Below are 25,538 nucleotides of genomic sequence, written 5' to 3'. Positions count from 1 at the left end.
TGTGTGTGTGTGTGTGTGTATTTCGGTGTGAGAAGAATGCACCTGAGTACAGGCTCTAAAGACATTATGAAGAGCTTTCCTAGACAGGAATCTGGCATTTTCATCTGAATTCAACATGACTTTCATTTATTCTGCATCAAAAGCTCACTGGATCAGCATACTTTTGAGATTTGCATTCCCACTGTTTTCACTACACACTCAACATCCCAGAACATCATACCCTGTAAGACCACCATCTTGCTTCCCATTCTTTGATATGTCACCAAAGCAGCACTCATAATAAATATAAGTTTCAGATATGTATGGTTTAATCTAAAAATATATACAAAAATTATACAAGGGCAAATACATGGCAATTAATGATTCATATAGGTATAAATTTCTGCAAAAATGCAGTTTAACATTTAATTATGGTTTATGTTTTTCAATTTTGATTATTCCTTATTAAGATGAATTCCTATAAGAAAAAGTCATTTACTAAATAGGACATTTCTTTAAAGTGCATTTTTACCAAAATGAAAATAAATTAAGATTTCAGGCACTGTTTCAAACATGATAGACTGCTAAAAGAGGATGTGTACTGCCAGGAAAAAAAAAAAAAAAAAAAAAAAGGATGTAGAGCATGTATGAAAATATCAGGACAAACCACACAGACATATATATGTAAAAGGAGTGGCATCAAAATACCATCCCTTTCCCTGATTTCATTCCTTTTTGAGATGAAATTTAAATGCAGCAGTTTGGACAAAAGCACGTAAACCAAAATGGGAAGTTATTAAAACCACTAATGTGGTGATCTCAAGACACTACAGCTCACATTTAACATTGAGCTCACTGTGAAGGAGTTAAGGGATAGCTCTGTTTGCGCTACAGTTTATTAGCTACCGCCAAGGAAGAAGGCAGGCCTTTGGTAAGGTGCAGTTCTGCCTTTTGCCCAGAAGGTTAGTCCTCTGGCCACAGTTCACCGAGACGGGACGGAACAGGTCAAATCTATTCCCCATCCCCTCCCAACTAAAGCTATATGGAGTCAAACTGCTGGGTGATGCAAAGTGGAATGGCTTCTGTAGCTTATTCCTGTCCAAAACCTTCCGTTTCCTCTATCGCAAACAGCAACTTCTCTTTCAACTGCTCGTAACTTTTGTAAGGTGGCAAATCCAGTCGATTAAAGCTGTGATTAGGAAAAGAAAACACACAGATCAGAGTACAGTTTAACCTGGGTTAAACACTGAAGTGTTTAAAAATGAGCAGACCACAAAGGGACCAGCTGCTCAGATCCTTGAGTGAACTGATCTTATTATGCAACTGGACTCACCAGGTGTGACTCCTGGGCAACCAGTTCTCTTTCCCAACTTTCTCAATGCAAAATTTCTGGGGCCCATTGCTCCCTGAGAGAAAGAGAACAAACAAATTCATAACACAAATGTTCTCCGACTAAAACTACTGCATTTGATGCTAAATTTACATATGGCATATATGCATAAACTTGGAACAATACCCTAGTTAGATTATACCAGGTAACAGGCGATTAGCAAAACTCCCCTCTTAAGAGTTGTTCCTTTGACCTTATAGCCATAAGTCTTACATTTGGAGTTCATCCACTGCTGCCCAAGCCTGCCTGTTACCCAACTCTTACCCATTAGGTCAGCAAAGCCCCCAACTGGAAGACGACAGGTGCCTGTCACAAACTGCAGCAGACGCATGCGCTTCTCATTGTCCATCTCCTTCACCAGCTGCAGAAGACAACCAGGATGTTAGCAAATAGCTGCCAAAGGCAGTCTAACAAAATGGCAGGGGGGAAACCACACTGCTTGTTTAAGGTCTGTTCTTGATCTGATGAAGGTTCCACACAAATTAAGTGAAGTTTGCATTTTCCTATTTTCTGTACCAGCTCTCAGGCCCTACCTGCCAGAACCACATTATCTGTTTGCTGTTGCGAGCGTAGTGCCGATAGATGGTATTCCTCTGCCAGTCTGCAAGGTCAATCTCCTGCATCCCACACAGTAGGACCTATGGGAGCCATAGTAACCATCAGTGCCATACTGGGAATGGGAAATGTGCTCTGACTTTCAGAACACACCAAGCTACCTCTTAGCACCAACTACATAAACTTAAGGGGTGACACTTTAATGAGAAAGTCTGCAATATATTACTGCCAGGGTTGGGATCACAGAGAGATATTTCAATGCGACTGAAAATGTAACTGTAAAACAAGATGGAGCAGAAGCATACAGTGAAAGGTACACTTGCTGTGCTGAACCACTCCATGGGCTCAGCAATTTAAAAAAAAAAAAAAGAAAGCCAGCAACCTTAAAACACAGAGAATTCAACATGAAGACCCACAGTCTCAAGTTCAGCTTCCAGCACAACCATACCTCAAGCTCCTTCGCATCAAAGTATTGCAAGTACTGCTGTGGCAGAACCTCATTGAAGCCCTCAAAGAAAGCCTGAGTCTGTTCCTCCACACCTCTGGATAACCTCCACTCTGATACAAGCCTGGAAAACACAAACACACACCAATCACAGGGTAACTGCTACATTAAGTTAATAGTAGATAACAAGGAAACAAAACACTGGGGACATGGTCAGTTTATTATTGGATGCAGATGTGCATAATTTCTGGAGGCTACAGTACCAAAGACCTCCCACCCATGCAGCAACAATTACACTCCATTTAAAATCACCAAGGCCTTCCCTGATTGCTATGGTGGTACCTATTTCTGAGGTGGCCTACTATACATGCACAACACAAAGGCTACTGGGAAAAGACCTGTATGTTCACCGAACATGCCTCATCCAACTTGCTTATTTATTGCATTTGTCCAGCAGCTGTATTCACCTGATGTATTCCTCTTTATTATCCTCTGTGACAACAATGTTGCTTCCATCAGGCTTGAGCTCATGTGTTGTGATTTCCCCCAGGATTTCTTTATCCACTGAGAAGTACATTTCAAGTCCACACTCTTCAATGTTGTTCTCCCTGTTCAAAGAGAATGAAAGATTTACTGGATAAAATAAGCAAACTGGTTAATAAAATAAGCTAAACCATTATATTCAACAAACAGAAGTTTGGTTTCTCACTTAATCCAGATGAGGGAGTTATAAAATTCAGGATCAATGGATTCCAGGTCTTTCAAACCCAAAGGCTTGTTGAGAATGCGTTTATAAAATGGCAAGGAGAAGCCTGTGTCAATAAATTTCCCATGGAACAATGCCTGGAAAAAAATAAAGCAAGCACATTAAGAAGGAAACTGCAGAACCACCAGCAGTAGTCAGTCATTATGCAGAAAGTAACTTAGGTGTCAAAAGCTAAAACAACCAGTATTATCTATGATCAAGAGCAAATTAGTTATGTTACCATGGCAATGAACCGCCCAATGAACCTGAAGTACTTCAGGTGGTCAGGGTTAATGTAGGATGCTGGGTTGATCTGCAAGCAATAGTTGTCCTTTCCGGCATATTCAAAGAGGCAGTACATAGGGTTAAGGACTTCATGGGAGACAAGGAAGAACCATTCCCTGTGTTGACAGATAAAGGTGTCATATTTGCTGTCAACCATTAAAAATATATAATTTCAGTATGCCAAAACACTGTTAGAGACTTCTCATTTACAAACTACAGTGGAAATGACTCCAGAGACTTAAAACATTAACCTTCAAGTGTATACCCTTAACTACTGCATTACCTTTTATAATTAAAACTGCAATTATGAGAGTCATTGAAAGTATTTTTCTGTATAACAGCTCTGTTTGACTATGAGGTGTATTGAAAACTGAAGATCATATTACTGCGGGGGGGGGGGAAAATATGCTTTAAACTTGCCTTGCCACTCCTCCATAGTCTAAGCCTTCCTCTCCAGGAAAAATTATCCATAATCGACGGCGAAGATCTTGTGCATTGAAGCTCATAATCTAAACCGGACCAAAAAATAAATATTAAATAAAGGAAACTGAAAGTGCTACAAAAAAAGGGAACGTAAAATGTACAGAATACAACAGCATATTATGCTTTGTTCACATAGCATGAGTTAATGGTAACAAGTCTATACAATACAAAACTTCTAAAAATACAGGATAATCACATGACGGCAATCCTGGATTCTTGAACTAAAACTATTACAAAACTGAAACCACTGCCGACAAATATGTTCATACCAGGTGGTCCCCGATTTACGATGGTTCGACTTGCAATTTTTTGACTTTACGTTGGTGAGCTGGCAATAGACATTCAGTAGAAACCGTACTTTGAACTTTTCCCCTAGGCAAGCAATATGCAGAACGATACTCTCTCACAATGCTGGGAAACAGCAGCGATCTGGATCTTCCATTTTGTCACGCAGAGCGGTGTATTAGGTGTAAAGTGCATTTTCGACTTACGAGGGGTCTCGGGGAATATAACCCCATCGTAAATCGGGGACCTCCTATATAAAATTTACACAAAAACCTTCCATACATATTTTATTTCCTTTCCCTTATATCTCTAAAAACATCAATTCCTAAGATTAACACCCAAAGAAAATATTTACTCACCTGCTGGAAAGAATCCTCAAATAATGTCTTGCGGGACACTGTGATCTTTATGTGCTGAGGCATGGACAATTGCTGGAGTCAAAGAAGAGGAAAGCCATAAACAACCCTGTTGATGAGCACCAATTTCCAGTGTGGCAGTGATTAGACTGCAAGCTGTAATAATGATTTGTCATGTGCTACACCCTCATACTTGTCCTAACAGACAGAGCCTTACAGATTTTCACAAAATAATCAACACATATTAGCTAGGTCAAAGGAGTAGCATCATTAGGGGTAGACTCAGTCACAAGTTTTAAAGGATAAGGTTATAATTTACATTTCTTCATTAAGCTGATGCTTTTCTCCAAAGCGACTTACAATATTAAGCTACTTAGTTATTTACCCGTTCATACAACTGGGTAATTTTACTGGGGCAATTTAGGCAAGACCTTGCTCAAGAGTGCTACAGCTAGAAGGGGGAATCAAACAACAACAACAACAACAACCTTTGGGTACAAAGGCAGCAACTCCAAGTACTACACTACCATTTATAAAACTGAAATGTTAACAGTTTAGCATTGCAGAACACTACTGTTAAAGGGAGTAACATGACTGATTTTAATTGTGGGGGGCACATGGCTATTACCTGGAGGTGGTGACTCATGGAGTGGGGTGAAATATTATACAGAAATTGTAGGTCACATGTATTAGCTTCATATTTAGGCACAGTGATCATAGTAATGATCATCATCTAAGGAGTCCCCACATCATAGTCCAACACTAAAATCTGAATACCAGTATAAAAGCAAAACTTTAACAAGTATTTTATCTGACCTTGTAAATGACCTCAGGCAAAAAGCTTAACATTTCCACCTGAGAAACCTGGGTAAATGAAAGCAGGTTCTACCCAGGCAAGATCAAAAAAAAAAAAAAAAAAAAAAAAAAAAAAAGGTGGCCAATGCCTTCATCTCTAGTAAAATTGACTACAGATACCCTACTGACAGTTCTTTGAATCGCACTACAGTGGAACCTCGGTTGGCGAATGTCTCTTTTTACAAATAATTCGGAGCACGAAGTGCAAATACGAAAAAAATTCTCTGTATACGAATGGTGGCTTGGAATATGAACAGCATGCAAACAGCCTCAAGGCCGTCGAATTCGGTATTCAAACATTCAGTGCGTATGATTCTGTTTATGAATAAATGTATTTGTAAACTTCTTTCGTTTTCTAAAGATTGCTTCCGAGCACGAAAACCCTGTTTGAACCTGTACGCGTCGGTATGCTTCGGGAAGCATCGAGCGAGTAGGGAGACAACGAATACCCTCCGCCAAGCATCAGTTGTATACGTAGCCTCACGTTGTGAACGTCTTGTACCCAAAGCTCTCACGCACGCGTTCGAGAAATTGTGTGATTTGCTTTAGTGTATGTACGTATTGCGCATACCCTAAGCAACGATGTCACCCAAGATGATAATAGCAGCATCTAAGAAGAAGGAGGTTGTCCGTATCTTGACATAACTGAAGAAGGAAATCATTGGGAAGCATGAACGTGGTGTACGTGTGTCTGAGCTTGCCAGGATGTATGGCAAGTCAGCATCAATGATCTGTACCATCCTGGCAAATAAGGAAGAATCATGAAGGCTGATGTTGCAAAAGGAGCGACAGTGTTAACAAAGCAACGGTCTCAGGCCATTGAGGACGTAGCGAAGTTGTTGCTTATGTGGATAAACGAGATGCAGTTAGCGGGTGATCATAACATATCCGAAGCTATCATTTACGAGAAGGCAAGGCAGTTGTACACTGATCTCATAAAATAAAATAAAACAAAAAAAAAAAAAAAAAAAAAAAAAAAAAGCCAGGATCAATGAATGCAGATCTCAAGTAATATTTTTGGGGGGGGGCGTAGTACCAATTATTCTGTTATATATTACATATTATGTCTTATGGGTAAATTTGTTTCGGTGTACGAAAATTTCAGAGGACGAATGAATACATGGAACGAATTAAATTTGTAAACCCAGGTTCCACTGTATAACCATAAAAAAAAGAAAGTGTTGCTACAGGAAATACAACCTTGTAACAGCAGTTCTTAAGTCTTCACCGTGGCTTCCTAAAATTTAGAGCTGGCTTCAAAAATCTTTAGCAAAGTATATAGCAAGCAGTTAGCTTCTGTCCATCTTACTGCAGTGACATTATTGATGCATATATTTCAAAGCATTCGCTGCAATCTCCAAATGCCACAACTCTTAAAATTTCTAAAAAGTCAGTGAGTCTTGACCTACAGACCACCAAAAAACTGTGCAATGATCTGTCAGCTGGTGTAAAGGATGCATAGTCTTCACAAAACCAAAAAGAATAGGAGGAGGGTGTACTATTTTGCTAAAAGGGTAAAATCTCCATCTTCTTCAGCCTGAGCTCTGAATACGAAATGGGGTGACAGTCCAAAAGGTATCCCATACAGTCGATTACACAAAAACAAATTAAATGACTAGACTTAGTTTTACCAAATCCTTGAAACTAACCTGACACCAGAATCTGAAGTACTGGACTTTGGCTTTGAAGTCCCTCACATAGGTGATCTGTGGCCCATTTTCCCTGTTAGACAAGATGGAAAAAGTTCCCAGAAGGCACATTTAAATTCAAACCATAAAGCACTCATCTTCGTTTCAGCAGCAAAGACTATGGGGATAATGAATAGTTTGAGCGAAGTTTTCTACAGAAAATTTTAAAAGAATCCATCCTACACATCCTCAGACAAACAAGGCAAAAGGGAAAAATGTCATTTAGACTGAAGGCATTATGCAAGCTAAAGGATCTTAAATTTACATAACTTTAAAGTAGATATTCAGATATCTTAAGGGGGGGGGGGGCTTAATGTGATTAAAAACAGCCAATGAGTAAATATAAAAAAAAAAAAAAAAAAAAAAATGTTCAGAAGACTTTTAGATGGTGATTCAGCAAAAAAATAAAACAAGCACAATGTTGGGAGGTCATCTTTAACAAAAACAGATTTTACTGAAACACTAGTCATGTCTCCAAGGTCTGTCCACCTTGTCTGAAATCCTCTCACACACAGCCATACTACTTCCATGGCAAATACTACACACCTGATAATGAGACTCAGTTGTTACAGAGAGATGCCACAAAGTATAACCTACTCATTAAAAGAGGACTTCCCTATAGATGTCACAGAAGACAAGAATGTTGATATATTATCATTCCTGGAAAAACTTACAGAGACGATTTTCCTGTTCGAGGATCAATGTACGTGGTGGTTCGCCTGTTGTGATCCACAAAGTAGGGAATCCCATCCACTGTAAACCTCATCTCCCAGCCTTCTGGAAGAGGCTTCTCATTCAACAGCCTGCACAAAGCAGTTGAGGTTCAGTGTTGATTTGTAAACAGACTGCAATCTGCAGTCATGAACCCATGAAGTTACTACTGTCACCAGTTCTTTAAGTTTGAAGACAAAGTTTGTGTCTAATGGATAAACTCACCCCTGGGTCCGTGGATCCTCCCACTGAGTAGACCGTGTTGGGTGGTGTACAAAGTAAACTCTGCCATTGCTATCGGTCCTCTTTTCTGTCAAGTGAAAAACACTAACAGTAAGCTGGGAAATAACAAGACATGCCCAGGTAGCCTTTCAACAAATACTGTACTTTGATAGCTCACTGCATAAATAAACTGACTTGCAAATCACATGCAGGTGAAAAATTCTTCAAACTGTTAAGGTCTTGCAACTAATTTCCATAAAAATCATCAGTAGAAAATATTTTTAAAATTTGCTCAAATCAAACTACCAAAAAAAGTTTGTTGAGGCTGTCCAGCCATAATGTCTAAGGCATTTCACCTGATGTAGTTCTACATTTATTCATTTAGCAGATGCTTTTCTCCAAAGGAACTTCCAATGAACACTAATGTTATCAGCCTGTACCTTATTCACCAAGGTGACTTACTATTAGTTGCTCGTCCATAGATCAGTGACACATATTATCAATCTATCAATCACACATTATGAGTAACTTAGAAACCCCAAAGCACCTGAACAGCATGTTTTTCGACTGTTGGAGGAAACCTACAGATTCCACACAGACTGAGCGGGGATCAAACCAAACATCCTTTCATGCCACCCAGGCACTGTGAGATAGCAACGATAATCAATGTGCCGCCTTACTACTCTACTAGTCCTCCAGTGGGAAAAGCCTGCACAACACCTTACCCCATCCATGTGGCAGTGGTCCAAGGGGATCATACTCTTTGTTCTGTGTGGCCTGGACCTGATCCTGGAGCTGCGGACAGAAACAGAAACCTAGCGGATCTCAGACTACGGTGACATACTAGTCCCTTCATTGCTCGTGTCAACTGCTTTGGAGGCGAGACACCAGGAAAAACTGATTTTTACAGTATGATGGCTTGCAGATAGTTAAGACTCAGTAATTAAGAATTCTTAAAATTCTGCAAGTTTCTCTACCATGTAAAGCATCCTTCCTAAATGGTGCATTAAAACAATGTCATCAAAACACTTCCATTGAAAAATTCAATACTCTTCAAAATTCATAACTGGTCATATTGCTGCCAAGCAGTTTATTAGTGTCTTACCCCAAATATGAACCGCTGGTTGAACTGATGCATAGCTCCCTGCAGCTGGCTGCGCTGATGCTGCCACTGCTCGTAGTTTCTCATGGTCTCCATGGTAGGTCGCTGCCAAGTGGTAGTCCTGGTAATGTGGTCTACAAAATAGATCCTACCCAAAGGGTCAACACGCCGCTCCCAGCTAGCCAAAAGAGACAGGAAAAAGGACCCGTTAAAAACCTTGTGTGTGAGGAATACAAAAGTGCTCTTCTTGTTGCTAATTATATAAATCAACCCCCTCCACAGCAACCACATAACTGAGGGTTTGTGTACAACAAACTGAGCTCTCCATAACTGAGCCCAAATGCTTCTCCCACATGGTGTGTGAAGTTATCTTTGCATTTCATTTGGTTCTCTGTACAGTACTGCCCCCTTTCTTATCATATGAGAGAGAACATGAAGACAACAGCCTAGGGTTTAATTTGAACTCTCTCTATTGACAGTCAGCTTTTAATAAACTGCATGGCCTGCTCAAATATAATTTAAAATATTTAAACAAGTACTACTTTGGTTCTGTGAGCTAGTGACAGCACATGAGGATCACTTTGGGTGTTCATACATATTACCCAGGAGGCAGTGGTTCAGGCCTCTCCCAGGTTGTCCTCTTCTCTACGTGATCCACGAAATAAACACGACCGTTCTGGTCCACACGCTGCTCCCATCTTCACCACAGACAAAATAAAAATCAACAAAAATGTAAAGTCTGAAACAGCATGGTGGGACATACTTTAAACATTGAACAGTTCCAGATGAGTCCTATAGTATAGCAAGTAGTCCAATATTTTGTCCCCAGTTAACACATATTCCAACAGTTTGCTCACTGATGGGATACAGGTGGGGGTCTTTTAGGGAAACCACTCAGTCCAATGTGGTCCATATGGATCATTTTACATTTATTAATTTAACTGACACTTTTCTCCAAAGCAACTTACAATGTTAAGGTTACAATTATTTACCCATTTCAACAGCTAGGTAATTTTACTGGAATAATTTAGGGTAAGTGCCTTGCTCAAGGGTACTGCAGCCAGAGATTGAATCTGCAACCTTTGGAACCAAAGGCAGTAAGCTCTAACCACTATGCTACCAGCTGCCCCATGAAAAATGCAAAATAACCAAAATACACCACATGTAAAATCTAGTGTAAAGATCAGCTAGCATGGACATGTTATTTAAAATTGCATTACTTGTGACTCAGTGAATTTTTCAGTGGAAGTGTTTTGATGGTATATTATACATTTATTGATTTATTTCCCAGAGGACTTTTCTTCTGGAAATGGCCAAGTTTGTGCAGTCTTCATAAAGGCATAGATGTATTGTTTATCCTTCGTTTAAAACACACGTAACTGGAACTGAGCACAATAATAGAAATGCACCTTTAAAAAGTAATCAATAGCAAAATATAACAACCAATAACTGAATTACTCATTTGGATGAGTGATAACTGGTGAATATAAGTTAACCAAATTTGGTTCTGAAGTAAAGGCCTAAAAGCTTGAAACAAACATGTTTTGTGCAGCTGAACAAAGCATCTGAAAACACAGCACACGCAAATGTGAGAGCAGCAGCATTTTGGACGTGGCACAGTGGCCCACACAAGAACAATAGGTTCTTCAGGCAACATGGCACTGTTCAACTCATGAATATTCCCTGTGGTGGCCCAGTTGACACCATCAGTGATCCTGCAGCACAACAGCTGGATTCCATCAGTACAGGTCAGAAAATTCATGGGTGTGCGCGAAATATTCTGCATGGTAGAAGTCACACAGTAATGATAACTTTGTGAAACAATGTATATATAAGGGCTTGGGGAATTAGGACATCATCCATTTACAATTTAACTATTTTTAAATTGCATTTTCTTCACTGGTCTATTTTCCAAAAGTTCTGTCACAGAGTGGGGGAGGGGAAAAAAAACACCCACTTATATCCACTGCCATTACAGACCATAAAACACATACTGAATAAAAACATAAGCTGACTCATGAGCACAGTTGGTGTACACTTCAGTTATCTGATTACAGAAAGCACCCTCCAAAGGAATGTTTCTATTATGTGACTTTGACAGCTAACTTAAGCAGATGCATCACAAAAACATGTTTGTCAGCATCAATCACTTTCTAGTGTTTGATATGAGCCATGTGGTCAGCATTTAAGTTGAAACACTTAATACAGTCTTCCCATGTAATGCTCCATTACAACACAATTCACCCTCCTTTCACTCCACTGCTTGATTCTGCTGTTGCATCCAGTTGAGGAACACCAAGTGCATAACAGAGCACTTTTCAGTAGCAGGATTGAGATTTTTTTTTTTTTTTTTTAAATTCTGGGTCATTTTAAAAGTAAACATTGTACTTCATCTTTATAAGAGATAGTAAACAGGTGCCCATTTCATATCCTGCATCACATCTTTTGTTTCTAGCCACAGTGAGTGCATGCAGTGTAGGAGCTGTTGAAAATAAACACCTGATGACTAATCAAAAAATGGCCCAACTAAATGAACAAACAGATTACAGAATTTACAAGTTACAGGAAGCACTGAAGATCATTCCCCCCCCCCCCCCCCCCAAATTCAGTGGTATGTTTTCTCATCCAACTGTGGTACATACTATGACTTGTCCTGGAACTATCACACCTGAGCAGATTGCACCTAGAATGTAAAATGAGTAGAAGTTGATGCTCTGGTTGACAAAAAGGCCTCTAGCAGCAGGATTTAGTTACTTACCCTGGGGGAAGAGGACCTGTGCTCACAGTAGGGATTCTGGGAAGGGCCTGTCTGGGTCCCACTGGCGCAAGCTCCTGAGTGGTAGAATTGGTGCTGGACTCCGAACTCCCAACTGTGGAGACACAACCTGAGGCCTCCAAACTGGGGTTGTCATTGCATTCACTGGGCCCAGACCTGCTGGAAGAGGCTGCCACAAACCACAGGATGATAGGAATCAAGAAATTGACAAGAACGCTGATACAATAATCTTTTGTGTACAGAAGAGTTTACTGGAAAGATGCATAAAATTTTATCATTCATAACTAAGGAACAGCTTGTGGAACATCTACCTGTACAGGTAAAACTTGACAGAAGTCATACATTTAACATTTATTCCTGGATGATATATCTCAACATGAAAAAGAAAACACAAAGAACTCATTTAAACCTGGTGAGGATGCTGGTCGCCGCGGTGTAGGAGGTGGTGGACGGGAGGGTCTAGGGGGGCGTAGCGGCCTAGAAGTTCCTGCTGATAACAAGGGGGATGCTGTCCCATTTACTGGGCGCCCATTGGGTGTGGTTTTGTCCTCCACACCATCAATGGAGGGTGAGGCATCTCTGCTTGTCCTGCTGCACAAACAATGGCTTTATTAACCACTAGCCAACACAAACCCAAGTCTGTGAATTCCAGAGAATTTTTGATAATTTCTCTTAAAATTGTAATGTAAAAAGGTTCTATTGAATTTAAAAGTAAACTTCATCTAGCATACGTTCCCAACACTAAAAGATTTCACCAGTCCCATAAATAGGGTAAACAATGATAGAACTCAAAAATGCACTACACCCAGAGTTCAGTAGCATATAATATGAAAATCTGGTCCTTTGTGATTTTATATTAAAGGGCCATACCTCATAAAATCCCCATTCTGTCCTGCATCCCCATTTGGAATTGCACCTGTAGCACAAAGAGTACCAGAGTCAGGCCACATGAGTAGAGAACCTTTGTCAGCATACAACAAACTAGTCTAGTTAGAGGACAGGGTGAAGTCCACAAAGTGGCATCTTAGAAGGATGTGGACTGACAGGTGTCTAATGGGCAAGGAGTGCTGGTGGAAAAACTAGCACACTGGCAAAAAGGTTAGTGGCTAGACCAGTACTGCTGCATTAAAACTCATACCAATACAGAATTTTTTTTTTCCTCCCCCTCATAAAAGCTCCTGAGTTTTAGAGTTTAATCTCGTTTTACACAGGAAAAATACATAAGTAACTAATGGAGACTAAATAAAACAAGTCTTCAACACAGATACTATAGGGAACCAATTTCTTCTTCACTGGTATTGGATTATACTGACTGAATCTTCATTTTGGTACAGCACATTTTTCCTGACGGAGCAATGCCATCTTAGAGCATGTATAGACTCTCAGCAACTTTGGAGGTATGACACTGATCACCCATGTGTTATGGCTATCCCAATCATGAGACTGAATCAAGGGAAACATCTGGAAAATATTCTAGTGCAATCCCCATCTCCACCAATCAAATCTCCTCCAGCTGGTTGAGCTGTTTTACATGGAAGAAAATTCCAGCAAAATTTCAGATGTTGGTGGACTCATTCCAGTTTTTATAGAGCACTTCTCACACAGTGACAGTTATTTGGTTTCCCAATACCAACTTTTCCATACTTACCCTCTTAGCAATTATCAAAACCATTTATTGTTAAGTGGTTCAGATGTCATTTGTACAGTATGTGAAATCTTGTCTGAGTCCATGACATTTGGTTCAGCACAATAAACTGAGAGCACATTTGTCAACTGTGCCAAGCAGCCATCAGAGAGACTGTGGCAAACACTTCATTGTGGGAACAGTATGTCTACACTCTCACTTGTATTTTAGCACTATATGGTCTCGCTTGCATTCTCATATGGTTGTTAAGCACTGCTGTGCTTTCATTTTCTAATTATGATGGTGTGGAACAAAAGGAACTCTTGGAACCAATAAAGTGAAATATACAATCAAAATTCAGTCAAAGTGCTTCAAGATACCCCTGAAGATGACATTTATGTCAAAAAACCTGCATGCTCATGGCATGATCAGAGCTCTACCACCAATGAGGTTCAGGACAAAAACAATTGGTCCAATAAGGTGTAAAAACAACAACATGCGCCGTCCGTTCTCAGGCCAGTCGTAAATCTTTTACATCCTAAGAGGAGCACAGACACTAATATGGATGCTATGCAACTAACAAAGTAGAACAATCCAGGTTTTGCCTATAGGAATTATGTAGCTAAGCTGACCTAGGCCTCACCCCTAAGCAATTTTCTAGCATTTCCCACAAGGGTAGCACATACAATAATTGTTAAAGATACTGCCTTTAAACTCAATCCCTGGCTCATCTGTGACACTTGCACGTTCCCCCGTGCCTTCCCTCCATAGCCCAAAGACAAACAGTTCAGATGGACTAGTAATTAAATTGCTGTTAGCGTGTGAACAGGGGAGTTGCTGTGTGTGTGCACGCGCACGCACTGAAGGCTTCCAGGATAGGCTCCGGTTCACTGTGAACCTGCTCCAGGCAAACAGTTATTGAAACTGATGGATGGATAGATGGATGAATCAATGAATCAATGAATGAATATAACATCACCTTCAAGCCAGTCCATGCAAATCACATTAAACTATGAATTTTTTTTTTTTTTTTTTTTTTAAATTTACATGTGTTATTCTATTAAAATGCATTACACAAAATTTTTCCTTAAGGCATAATTGAATAGGATTTTGATAACCTTAGGATAGGCAAGGGGGGGGGGGAAAAAAAAAAAAAAAAAAAAAAATTTCCCCCAGTAAGAAACAAGGGAATAAATGTTATGCAGTTCCTCAATATTTCAGTCCATTTTCAAGAATGAAGGATAAGTTCATAACAGACTAAGGACAATGAACCAAACACACCATGCACTGTCTAACAATATTAAAAGACCTTTATATAAGGGTTTACATTTTTTTTTGCTCAAAAGGCTGAAGACCAAATTTAATCTTTTTTTTTTTTAATAAATGAAACCACCTATATTTAGATTGTCCAAAATCATAGCCGAATCAACCCCACCCACGGTGAACTCAATTACAGGTCACTCACTGCAGCTGTTCACTTCAGCAGAGGCAAACATCTCCGGGTCAACCTGCATCCCATCAAGACAGACGGACAAGTCTCCAATCACCTCTGCTTGGTCTCCATCAGTGCTGAGCTGCAACGTCTGCACAACTTCTGAGACTGACACAAGAAGGAAAAACAGCTACAACACTAACAAAGAACTTGTCTACCACATGTATAGGAATAATGCAATTTCATTAGTCCTTCTGGGGATTTCAAAAGTCTGCTGACTGAGTGCACAGGTACAGATCAGATGCATTCTGGGGGAAGAAAGTTAAGTTTACAATATGGTGACATATGGCTCATTAACAAGACTTATGAAACACTAATTTGAATTGCTTTCAGAAAAATCTATACATTTTGGCTTAAAAAATGTTTTATTTGAATGTAATGTTGCTCAACATGGTTTCAAGTTAAGGAAAAGAAAAAAAATCCAAAGGAGTCTAATTTCATCAAAATGAATTTCAGTTATGACCAATGTAAAACATGTATGCCCATACATCTTCAATGAAATGGGGTTAAAGAATGAGTACTTACTTTTCATATCATTAGATTTTAGGGTTTCGCTGACCTCTAACGTAGCGGATCCTAACAATATGTCAGACTTTAAAGTATGATGGCTCCACACGCGGAAGATCAACTTACTGAATGGTGTAACAATTCTGTGTATGAAACAAAAAAAAGGTTAATTTAAAAAGGTAAAATTCATGATCTACAAACAGAAAATATTTCCAGTTTTATTTACACATTTATCCAAAGTTCATGCAAGGGTTACAGAAAAATTCTGAATAGAGCAATTATGATGACAATCAAATTGCTGAAAAATACAAATAGGTCCCAGCAATAAACATTTTACAGCCAACTTTTCCACCTCTGATGTGCCAAGAGCCAATTCAGTAAGGAAAAAAAGAAATCCAAGAGGGGTAGAGAAACAAAACAAAACAAAACAAAAAAATTTATACTGCAGTGTCAGTAAGAATCCACATGCAATCTGACAACTGAATACAGGCCTGTAGTCATGAAATCTGATTCCATGACCTCTGCCTGAAACTGTAGAGGGCTACAAACTAAATAAAGATGGGGCATGGGGAAGGGCATGTCGTGATGGTACTTTAGCAACAGTGTACCCAGCCATCAAGTGGCCACCATATATAGACCAGCGCTATAGGACACTACTCACACTGTGAGGGGTTGTTTCCACTTAGGACTGTGTGTGTTGTTGCACTTCTCTGTCTTTTTGGACTGGCCATCAACAGCAACTTCCACATAAGGACTGGGACCAAACCAATTCTTCTTGTTCTCCTTCAGCTTGGCAGAGAGTACTGTTTAGGTTTAAGTCAGAGATGCAATGGTGAAACATGTTTTAAGCTTCCCAACTCACACTGCTAGATGACCTATTAGAACAGACTGTCACTATGATTAATTTCATTAAACTAAATGATTTGACCATTCCTTGACTAATAATTCAGTAACAAAAAGGAAAACAATTTATAATCCATCTAGACATATCTGAAACCTATTCACATCTGCATGCTTCAAGAAACTAAATCCAAATAATGTAAAATATACCTTGTGATATAGAATATAAAAGTGTTAACTCATAATGCTCTTTTGACTAAGTTTATGAATTAAGCCACAACCAAATAAACACTGCAAGCAACAACATACAGTTGACACAGAAACCCACCAGTGATCTGAAGCTGTGCCTTCATGTTGCAGTTGTTGACAGAGCCTGGTTTCACAACACTGCAGGCCATAACCTAAAGCAATAAAATTGGTACCGTAAGTTTTTTTTTTTTTAAAAAAGTGAGGGGTTCAAAGCAATAGCAGAAACACCACAAGTGTCATAACCCACAATACAGCATCTCTCACCAGGTAAACTGCTAGAACGCATCTGTCAACACCTTACTGCCCACTTTAAAAAGCAAGACTTTTTCCACCACATTAATTATGCACTTGAATCACAATCATGATCATCTTTGTACTTAATGACTCAATTCTATAGGGAGCTACTAGAGCAAGTGGCAGAAACCTAAATGTCTAAAGCTTTTCATGCCATCACTGCCCTATAGCCTAAATTGTACATAGATTTTTCTGAACCAATCTGCAAAATAAATGTAATGTAAATACTACTTGTCCAGTGTCATTATCACAGTGTTTTAAGATCAATGGGGGGAGTTGTTACTTCTAATAGTTTATCTGTCATTTAGGCTTCTTTTGAACTACTGCAATACTTTCCTACTTTCCTCATAGATGTTTCAACAGAGATAAGGAAGTACTGCTTTGGCAGCAATTTCTTGAGTCCTGCTCTGTAAATAAGCAAGCCTGACATCAGGTTAAACAAGGAAACTCTGATCCTACAAAAGACTAATTCAAGTACAGATACAGAATAAATGTTAGCACTGCACTCCAGCTGATAGGAAATTAATGTAAAGTATTATAATTCAACACAAAAAAAAAAATCTGTCACACTAGGTGATGGGCCTTTTCTTCTATATTTTTCTACCTTTAACATTTTATGCTCCTTATAAAGTGAAATTTAGAGAGAATTGCTTTGCTATATGTTGAAGTTATCTATTCACTTTTAACAAAAGTTTCTGGGTAAAAATCTGAGGAAATGTCAGGCATGTCAAAAGGCAAGATTATGGAAATTCAGAAGCTCTCAAAAAGGGAAGCCGTGGATAGAAGCATGTACTCAAGAGCCTCAGGGTAGCTGACAAGGCAGAACTGGAGAAAAACAGCAATGAACTACACACACAGTGTGCGTCACAGGCATGTCATCAAGAACACTCCTCACAGTCACCCTCACAGGGTGTGTGACGATACCAAATATGCGCAAACCTCCTGCGAACCACATTCCTCTCGACTCACAGACAGGTGTAACCACATGCAATATAAGTAATAGGCACTGTGAAAGAGCCTGATAAGCAGTCATTATCACATTTACAAAGAGATGCATTTCCTTGAGTTCACCTCAAAAGAACTCTGGAACATAGTGAACTGTTGCTCAGCAGGGTATAGCTGAGGGGCTTCAGAATGATACATAATGCAGTTTCAAAATCATTGATTTTGCTATTTCTACTTGTCCTAAGCCTGTGAGTGGCTCACTTCCTTCAACACTGCAGGTTTACTCCACAACATCTACAGCACAGTAAACACACCCAGATTTTCTACAGTTATATCTACTGTAGTATATAGCTTCTGCCATAACCATTTTTGCATACTGCAGAGTAATAAGTGTACCACATGGACAAATGCCTTACTCATTTTTCCCCCCCAAGTACTACCCCATTGATTTAGTACTTTCAATCAAAACATTGGGAAAAAATGTAAATCAAAGGACAGAATGTTAATTATAAAGTGGACTATACAATGTTTAGGCTATGTAGCAAACACATAACTACTCCCATTTCACTGGTCAGGACACACCAGACATGCTGAAAAACAAAAGCTAATCCCAGGGTCAGGCTATTACATATGTGTGAAGCTAAAATTGAATGTTATACTCACGGAAAAGGAAACCGCAAATTACTATATGCCCTTCAATTCATTTATTGACCCAGTACAGGCCTGTCAGACTTTTCCATGCACACTGATCACAACAGTCTCACTAGAGTAAAGGCTGAGTGGATGTGCCATGAGTGAATTTCTGACTAGGGCAGGAAAACCAATACTAATGGCGATGGCGCACCAACAAGCCTTCATGAGGTCAGGTCACATAATGCTTGTATGTTACAAATAAAAATAATGGCTCACACACATAAAAGAAAACACCATAGGCATCATAGTACAAAGAATTCTTCCCTTAACTTGAGGAGGCAATCCAAAAGTCACCTGCCTCACTACAAACATGGTGTATTTGTTACTGTCCCTTTATGGCAACAGACACTGGTATTAAACACATTGATTATACAGATAACAAAACTGAAAATTACCAGAAGTTGGCATATAAGACATGCTCATGAGGTGAAGTAGTCAACAGTAAGAAATAAGAGGTGGTTGAGGAGACAGCTTATTTTAATGTGGTTTTCTTTAATGGAAAAACCTGCTAAAATGACCTGACATCTGTCCAGGTTATACCCTGCCTCACATCCGTAGTTATTGAAAATGGGTGGACGGTTGCAAGAGTATTTTACTACAGCTTTATTTAAAATAATTAAATACTAAATGTGAGATGTTTGTGACGCAGCTGCAGAAGCGACTGTACAGATACGTCAATTTCTTTTGTTTTTTTTAAATTAATACACTAGACATCCCCACACAGGGTTCCCTGTCACCACATCAGTATGCCCGGGAGGAGTGGGCAGCCACTCGTTCCTTGAGCTCCTTATGTTCATCTTCCTGCCTTTCCTTGCAGTAGTACCTTTTCCTTTCCTCAGCTGACAGCTGGCTTATTGTGAAGTTAGTTAACTTACTTATCACACCACGTAATACTTGATTATTCATAACAACTTTGCTTAGCACTCCGTCACTATCATGAGAAGAGCACTCTATAAAAAGAAACATAAGTGAATTGAACTTACAAATAGACTTCCTATCCCGATTGTGTCCAAGTTGAGGAGCCAGAGTACTTATAACTGAAGTGCTTGAGGTGTTTCATTCAGTCTTCTAACAATAACCACTTACGAGACTGTATAAAAATGTCAGCTATCATAAGACACAGCAGTAGTCCGATTACAATTCTGGGTGTTTAGATTTATACACAGAAATTTAAACAGCAGATCTTTAAGCAAAATACATGACCCTCTGATTCTTCTGGTCTAAAATGAGGAATGTAGAAAAAATAACCATATGAAATCATGCTCTTATTAAACTAACATCTTAGTTTTCTTTTGTGATTGTAAATGAGACTTGCAAAGTCTCAAACAAAGCTCATTAATTCACTCGCACGATAAAGTACAAGACAGGAAATTCTCCTGCATTCAGTGAAGTACCAACACTACACTGGGTTCATTTTAATTGAGGGTTGCATATTCCTTGAAATGCTTTCAACAGCGCTTGCAATACAAATGCACCTATTCTGGATAGCAGCGAGTCGTGATCTCACTAACGGCATTGCATAACACATTCTCATTACTTTCCTTATACACATGCAGGGGCAGTATAAACTTTCACTTTGGGTTAATAATTCAGTGTGCTGAATATACGGTACAAAAGGGCAGCCAAAAGGAAGGCCACTGAGCATGACTTGACCCAAGTAGAAGCTCAGAGTCCAACGACCTCACCATCTGTACTTCACCAGGTGAAAAAGTATAAATGTTAAGTCTTAGAAATTTCACACCATGTCAAGTCCGAAAGCAGTAAATGAATTAAAGTTAGACGTACAGAGGAATTATAGTGCACGCAGTGCAAAAGTGAAATAAAATATAAACAAGTGGCTAACTGACAGCCAACTGATACTTGACAACTGACTCATGGACACCATAGATTCTGCTGTTCTCAGCATCCCATGTTAGCCTTGTGTCTGTGTAACTATCCATGCCAACTGTTCAAATGTACACAACTATAAGGCAGAACAGCAGTCTACAAGTCTGCATAAGAAGAAAAATATTGCCGAAAACAACAAGGCAAGAAAGCGTGTGTGGATCAGTCAAGAGCTAGTACTCATACTAAAGCCAGGTTAATAACCCACTGAGACACATATAAAGACAACAGCTGCTCATTTGCAATAAAAATGCTGAGATTGCAAGGGGCAACCTGTAGCATACTGGTTAAAGTTGCTGCCTTTGAACCAAAATATTGCAGGTTTGAATCCCACCTCTAGCTGCACTACCCTTGAGCAAGGTACTTGCCCAGTATTGGTCCATTACAATTATCCAGCTATATAAATGTGTAAATAACCAAGTAGCTTAACATTGTAAGTCGCTTTGGAGAAAAGCATTAGCTAAATTAATAAATAGATGTAAGATGAAAATCAGGTTCAGATGAATACTCTGCTAGGTTGACAGCTGAGTCACGATCAACAGCCAAAAAGTCAACATCAAAATGTTCACTCACATACCAGTAAGATAACAAAACTCACTTTGTTGCTTGTTAAGCATAAAGCAAATTAGGTTAGTATTCTTCACTGCATTCATTTTCAAATGTAACTTTGTAGAGTATCCATAATGGTAGAATGGTATGTAGTACAGTCTTACAATCTGCAAAAAAATTCTTAAGGATCTTTTTAGGACATTGTTACAACTCTTGACAATACCACATGGGTGTTCATTTCTATGATTCAGACACACTGGACACAATGCTGTGTCACACTCCAGTCCCATTCAATTCTGGTGACCCACTGAACACTTCTTTCACACTGATGTAGTAACTAACACACCATTAGTTGACTAAATTGCTTTCCAACTGAAATAAATGCCATTTGTTTTGTGGAATACACTAGTTGCACAAATCACAAGAGAATGAGATTTGGATAGACAGCTGATACTGACAGAAAACAGGAGATTAAAAAGAAATATACTTCAGCAGAAGTAAACACTAGTTCTCCAAGTTGAATAAAGTATTTCAGTACTCTATCAGAGGGCACAGTGGGTTTGGCCGGGTCCTGCTCTCTGGTTGGTCTGGGGTTCGAGTCCTGCTTGGGGTGCCTTGCGACAAACTGGCGTCCCATCCTTGCGTGTGTCCCCTCCCCCTCCAGCCTTGTGCCCCGTGTTGCCAGGTAAGGCTCCGGCTCGCCATGACCCCGCTCGGGACAAAGCGGTTTCAGACAGCGTATGCGAGTACTCTATCAGCCCATGTTTATTATGCAACTTTTCTGTCTCGTTGGAACAGAGGGCCCCTAAAATATTCAACTATGCTTTTGGTCAAATTTCACTTTTCTCCCCAATTTTGATTTGTGAGGCAAACAATACAGCCCAAGAGTTTTTAATTGTAGTTTGTCACAGCAGTACTGAAGAGCTTCAAATCCTGGCTATTTTCAAACACCACATTAACATGCAATAAACCAAAAAGCAAAACATTCAATGCTCTAGCAACATCTTGCTTAAAAATACTGATAGTTCAAACATACAAATCTTACTTCTTATACCTTCACATTGTTTTTTTTTCAACATTTCAAACTGCTATCACTTTTTTCTTCATTGAAATCAGTGCTGACATGTGGCCTTGATCCCTCTGATCCAGGCACACCATCAGGCTTTATTTCAAGCTCAGGAAGAGGGTTAGATAAATGTTCTCTAAAGGCCCTCCCTGGACTGTAAATCCCATAATGACCACACAAATTTAAACAGAGTTACTGCTCTGCAATAACTACAAGCAGACCCAACGTAAGGTACAAACACATCTGATCCAACAAGATAACTTCAACAAATGATACTATTCTGTACTGCAGACTCTCAATGCAGGTTTTTTTTTAATAGTTTGTAAAATAACCTGTAAACCACAATGTTTTTGTAGTCAAATATGAAAACCTAAGTACTTATGGGTTTGTAAGTCACCAAGAATTGTGAGGTCTGTCTTTAGGCCACACTTACCTGAATCAAATAAAGGCCACAGCAGTAAAAAGGACTACAACTCTTTATACACACACACACACACACACACACGAACCGCTTGTCCCATGCGGGGAGCCGGAGCCTAACCCGGCAGCACAGGGCATAAGGCTGGAGAGGGAAGGGACACACCCAGGACAGGGTGCCAGCCCGTCGCAAGGGACCCCAAGCGGGACTCGAACCCCAGACCCACCGGAGAGCAGGACCCGCTCAAACCCACTGCACAACTCTTAATTCACACCTGGAATCAACACTACCAAAATGTAAAACAACAGCACAACTACTTTCATTAAAGAAAAGCCTATCCTAAAATTAAATATATTGAACGTTATTACATTTGCTTAAAACAGGTTGTCATTCAAAAACTCTGGCAGCACACTGGACGTTGAAATATATATCAAAAAGTTCCAAACAAATTCACACTGCAATACACCCAATTTAACAAAAAAAATTAACTTCAGAGTGGTAATTTCATAGAAAAATTATCCTTGAACTGCTCTGTGTTCCAATCTCTCACAAAGAAAAAGAGTTCCATGCAATGATACACAGCACAGACTAATAGAACTCCACCAAATAACCCAGCTTGCCGAACAATAACTTTTTGAACAATTTCCACAGCTGTTCTTTCTACCCTGTTCAGAAACCACGCCATCACAGCTGTAAGATCAGAGAAAAAGTGCAAACATATTTAATGACTTTTGTTTTTGCAACAGAGAGTGATGGGGGAAGAGACTAAAAAGTCTTCCATCTCACTGCTGCAAAACAAAAAATAAAGGGCAGGTAAAGATGTCAGTGACTACACCGGTTTTTCCTCTCCTACTCCCGGAAGTAACCTGACAGTATATATTATATATATATCCAAAGTATCCTCAACTCACCGCGCTCCTCCTCCTGCCATCTGAACGTAGGAGACACAAGTTAGTCCCGGGGGTTTTTGAGCTCATACCATTGGACAAAACTACTTCCAAACAATACTGTGGAAACCAGCAGAAGACGGTGTGACGGAATACAGGTGTTGCCAGCTGTGCATCACTGTGTATTGTAACAAGCACAAAGCTGGGTGGCACTCACTGCACTGGCCCAGGACCTCAGGGCCGCCATGTTGGAACCAACACACACACACACACAGAAAATGGCTTTCCACATCCAAAAAAGCTGAGATGTTTTAAAACAGGGAATAGGTATCCCTCCCCCCCAAAAGAAGTTCTTACATTTTAGACACTCGAAACATCAGAGCACGTTGTGGGTAAAGAAAAGTGCATAAAATAACAGCCCACCTGACTCAAAAAACTGACCAACACACACTCATCCATCATCTAGCTCTTCTAACTTGGTCTGACAGTTGACTAAACTGAACCCCTCCTCGTCGTTATAAACTCGAGAGCTCGAGCGTGCATCGTATAACGAGGTGATAACACGTACAAACATTTTTTGCTGCAAAACACTCTTCTAAAAAGTGACTCGGTCGGTTCTACAAACTTTACTTACCGTAAGTTACGTAACTTACGTTAGTTTAGACGTCATGAAGCGAGTTGGAAGTTTAAAAAAAAAGACTATTTATTAAAATTAGGCCGCCGGCCTTCAGTCCACAGTCCGCCCGGCACGAGGACAGCAGCTCGCGCTCACAGGCAGCAGAGAACCGCGAAAACACCGCCGGCGGGACCGGGCAGCGCTGACAACTTCTGTGATCTATCATCTACCGCTAGCCGTCCGACTGGCAGTGGCAAGTGTGTGAGCGAAGTCACCTATTGTTGTTAATAATAATTATAAAATACTATTAAATCCGGTTAGTACTTAAGAAACATCGGAATCGCTTATCCGCCCAGATCTGTCTGAGCAGCGGCGGCGGCGGCGGCGGCGTCGCCGCCGCGACACCGTTAGCTCAATAACATTAGCCGCGCTAGCTAAGAATACACAACCTGTCAGCCAAACAAGGAAGTTAAACACTGCACTCACGACACGCATAAACGCGACTTAGACAGATATCGACTGAATCACACCTCTTACCGTCTTCGCAAGCAGCTATAATAAGTTATATATCAACTGTCCTATGAACACTAGTCTTCAATGTTTTGATCACCACATCGGAAAAGTCCTGAGCAGAAACTTCCACCATACTCGTAACCTTTCACGTGACGCACGTACCACGGAGCGAAAATACGTACGACGTGTCCCTCCCATTGGCTCGAACGCGACACGCGATTGGGAGTCATCGAGGATATTGGAAGTGTGTGATTGGTTAAAATGTAACCATGGCTTTCCAAGTGCAATTAATCTGCTCCTCGGGGGTCTGCAGGGCTTTGACAGTAACGGGGCGGTTTCCACTCCGTTCCACATTGCGAATCGGTCGTGTTACGAGGTGGTTAACTGTATAAGTATGTGCAACTGGCATTAAAAGATAAGCAATTCATTTTAAGACAACACATGATTACTTCCTGAAGTATGGTCTAAAAATTAATCATCTTCCATCTTTGTATCATAAGTTTATCATAAGTATCGTAAGTTTATCCAGGCATCTATTTAAATCATCATTTCAATTTATTAGGAAAGCTGTAGTTTCAAAGTGTCAGCTACATTTACTTGCAAAACTATTTAGGGGACAGTTGACAATGTAGTGGTTCAAGCTGCTGTCTTTGGACCCCAAGGTTGCAGGTTTGAATCTCACCTCCATCTGTAAAACCCTGAGAAGGGTACTTATCCTAAAATTACCCAGCTGTATAAATGGGTAAATAAGTGTAAAGTACCTTAATGTTGTAGGTTGCTTTGTAGAAAACCTCAGCTCAGTGAATAAATGTAGATATAATCCATGTTCCAGATGTATTTGTATATTTCTGTCATCCATTAAGCAGTCTACTTTATGGGCCTGGTTCAAAAACTGACTACTTTTTACTGACTGTGCAATAAAGAGCATAATCTTGTGTAAATGAGGATGCTGAACATGCTGTACTAATTACATTTTTTGAAAAAACTTCAATGAAATCTTAGTTAGTTTGGTGAAACGGGACCCAGAGACTCTTGGATTTTGTCCTAAATCATTCAAGAGTTTCTGTACAAAAATGTTAACTTC

At 39.8% G+C, this 25,538-nt stretch overlaps 1 protein-coding gene across 4 annotated transcripts; it reads right to left on the bottom strand.

Moving 5' to 3' along the window:
* Nucleotides 1-1,026: 1,026 nt before the first annotated feature.
* itchb (itchy E3 ubiquitin protein ligase b) lies at nucleotides 1,027-25,130 on the bottom strand. Of its 4 annotated transcripts, none has more exons than XM_018760602.2 (24): nucleotides 24,472-25,130; nucleotides 16,669-16,741; nucleotides 16,162-16,303; nucleotides 15,519-15,643; nucleotides 14,967-15,101; nucleotides 12,748-12,793; nucleotides 12,287-12,468; nucleotides 11,860-12,046; nucleotides 9,704-9,799; nucleotides 9,105-9,279; nucleotides 8,725-8,794; nucleotides 8,003-8,087; nucleotides 7,741-7,869; nucleotides 7,028-7,100; nucleotides 4,527-4,598; nucleotides 3,820-3,908; nucleotides 3,356-3,515; nucleotides 3,079-3,212; nucleotides 2,837-2,977; nucleotides 2,373-2,493; nucleotides 1,903-2,007; nucleotides 1,634-1,730; nucleotides 1,313-1,385; nucleotides 1,027-1,168 (listed from the first exon to the last, which is right to left on the bottom strand). In XM_018760602.2, the coding sequence occupies exons 2-24, from the start codon at nucleotides 16,736-16,738 to the stop codon at nucleotides 1,069-1,071; spliced, it is 2,607 nt and encodes an 868-aa protein (XP_018616118.1). In that variant the 5' UTR covers nucleotides 16,739-16,741; nucleotides 24,472-25,130; the 3' UTR covers nucleotides 1,027-1,068. The 4 variants fall into 4 exon arrangements, with proteins under 4 accessions (XP_018616118.1, XP_018616117.1, XP_018616119.1 ...); XM_018760601.2 differs by having other exon boundaries at nucleotides 24,479-25,130; XM_018760603.2 differs by having other exon boundaries at nucleotides 12,287-12,465; nucleotides 24,479-25,130.
* Nucleotides 25,131-25,538: the final 408 nt, after the last annotated feature.

Source organism: Scleropages formosus, chromosome 19 (genome assembly GCF_900964775.1).
Source record: "Scleropages formosus chromosome 19, fSclFor1.1, whole genome shotgun sequence".
NCBI classification, from domain to species: Eukaryota; Metazoa; Chordata; class Actinopteri; order Osteoglossiformes; family Osteoglossidae; genus Scleropages; species Scleropages formosus.
Note: the sequence above shows the minus strand (reverse complement) of the source record. Positions and strands in the feature narration are given on the sequence as shown.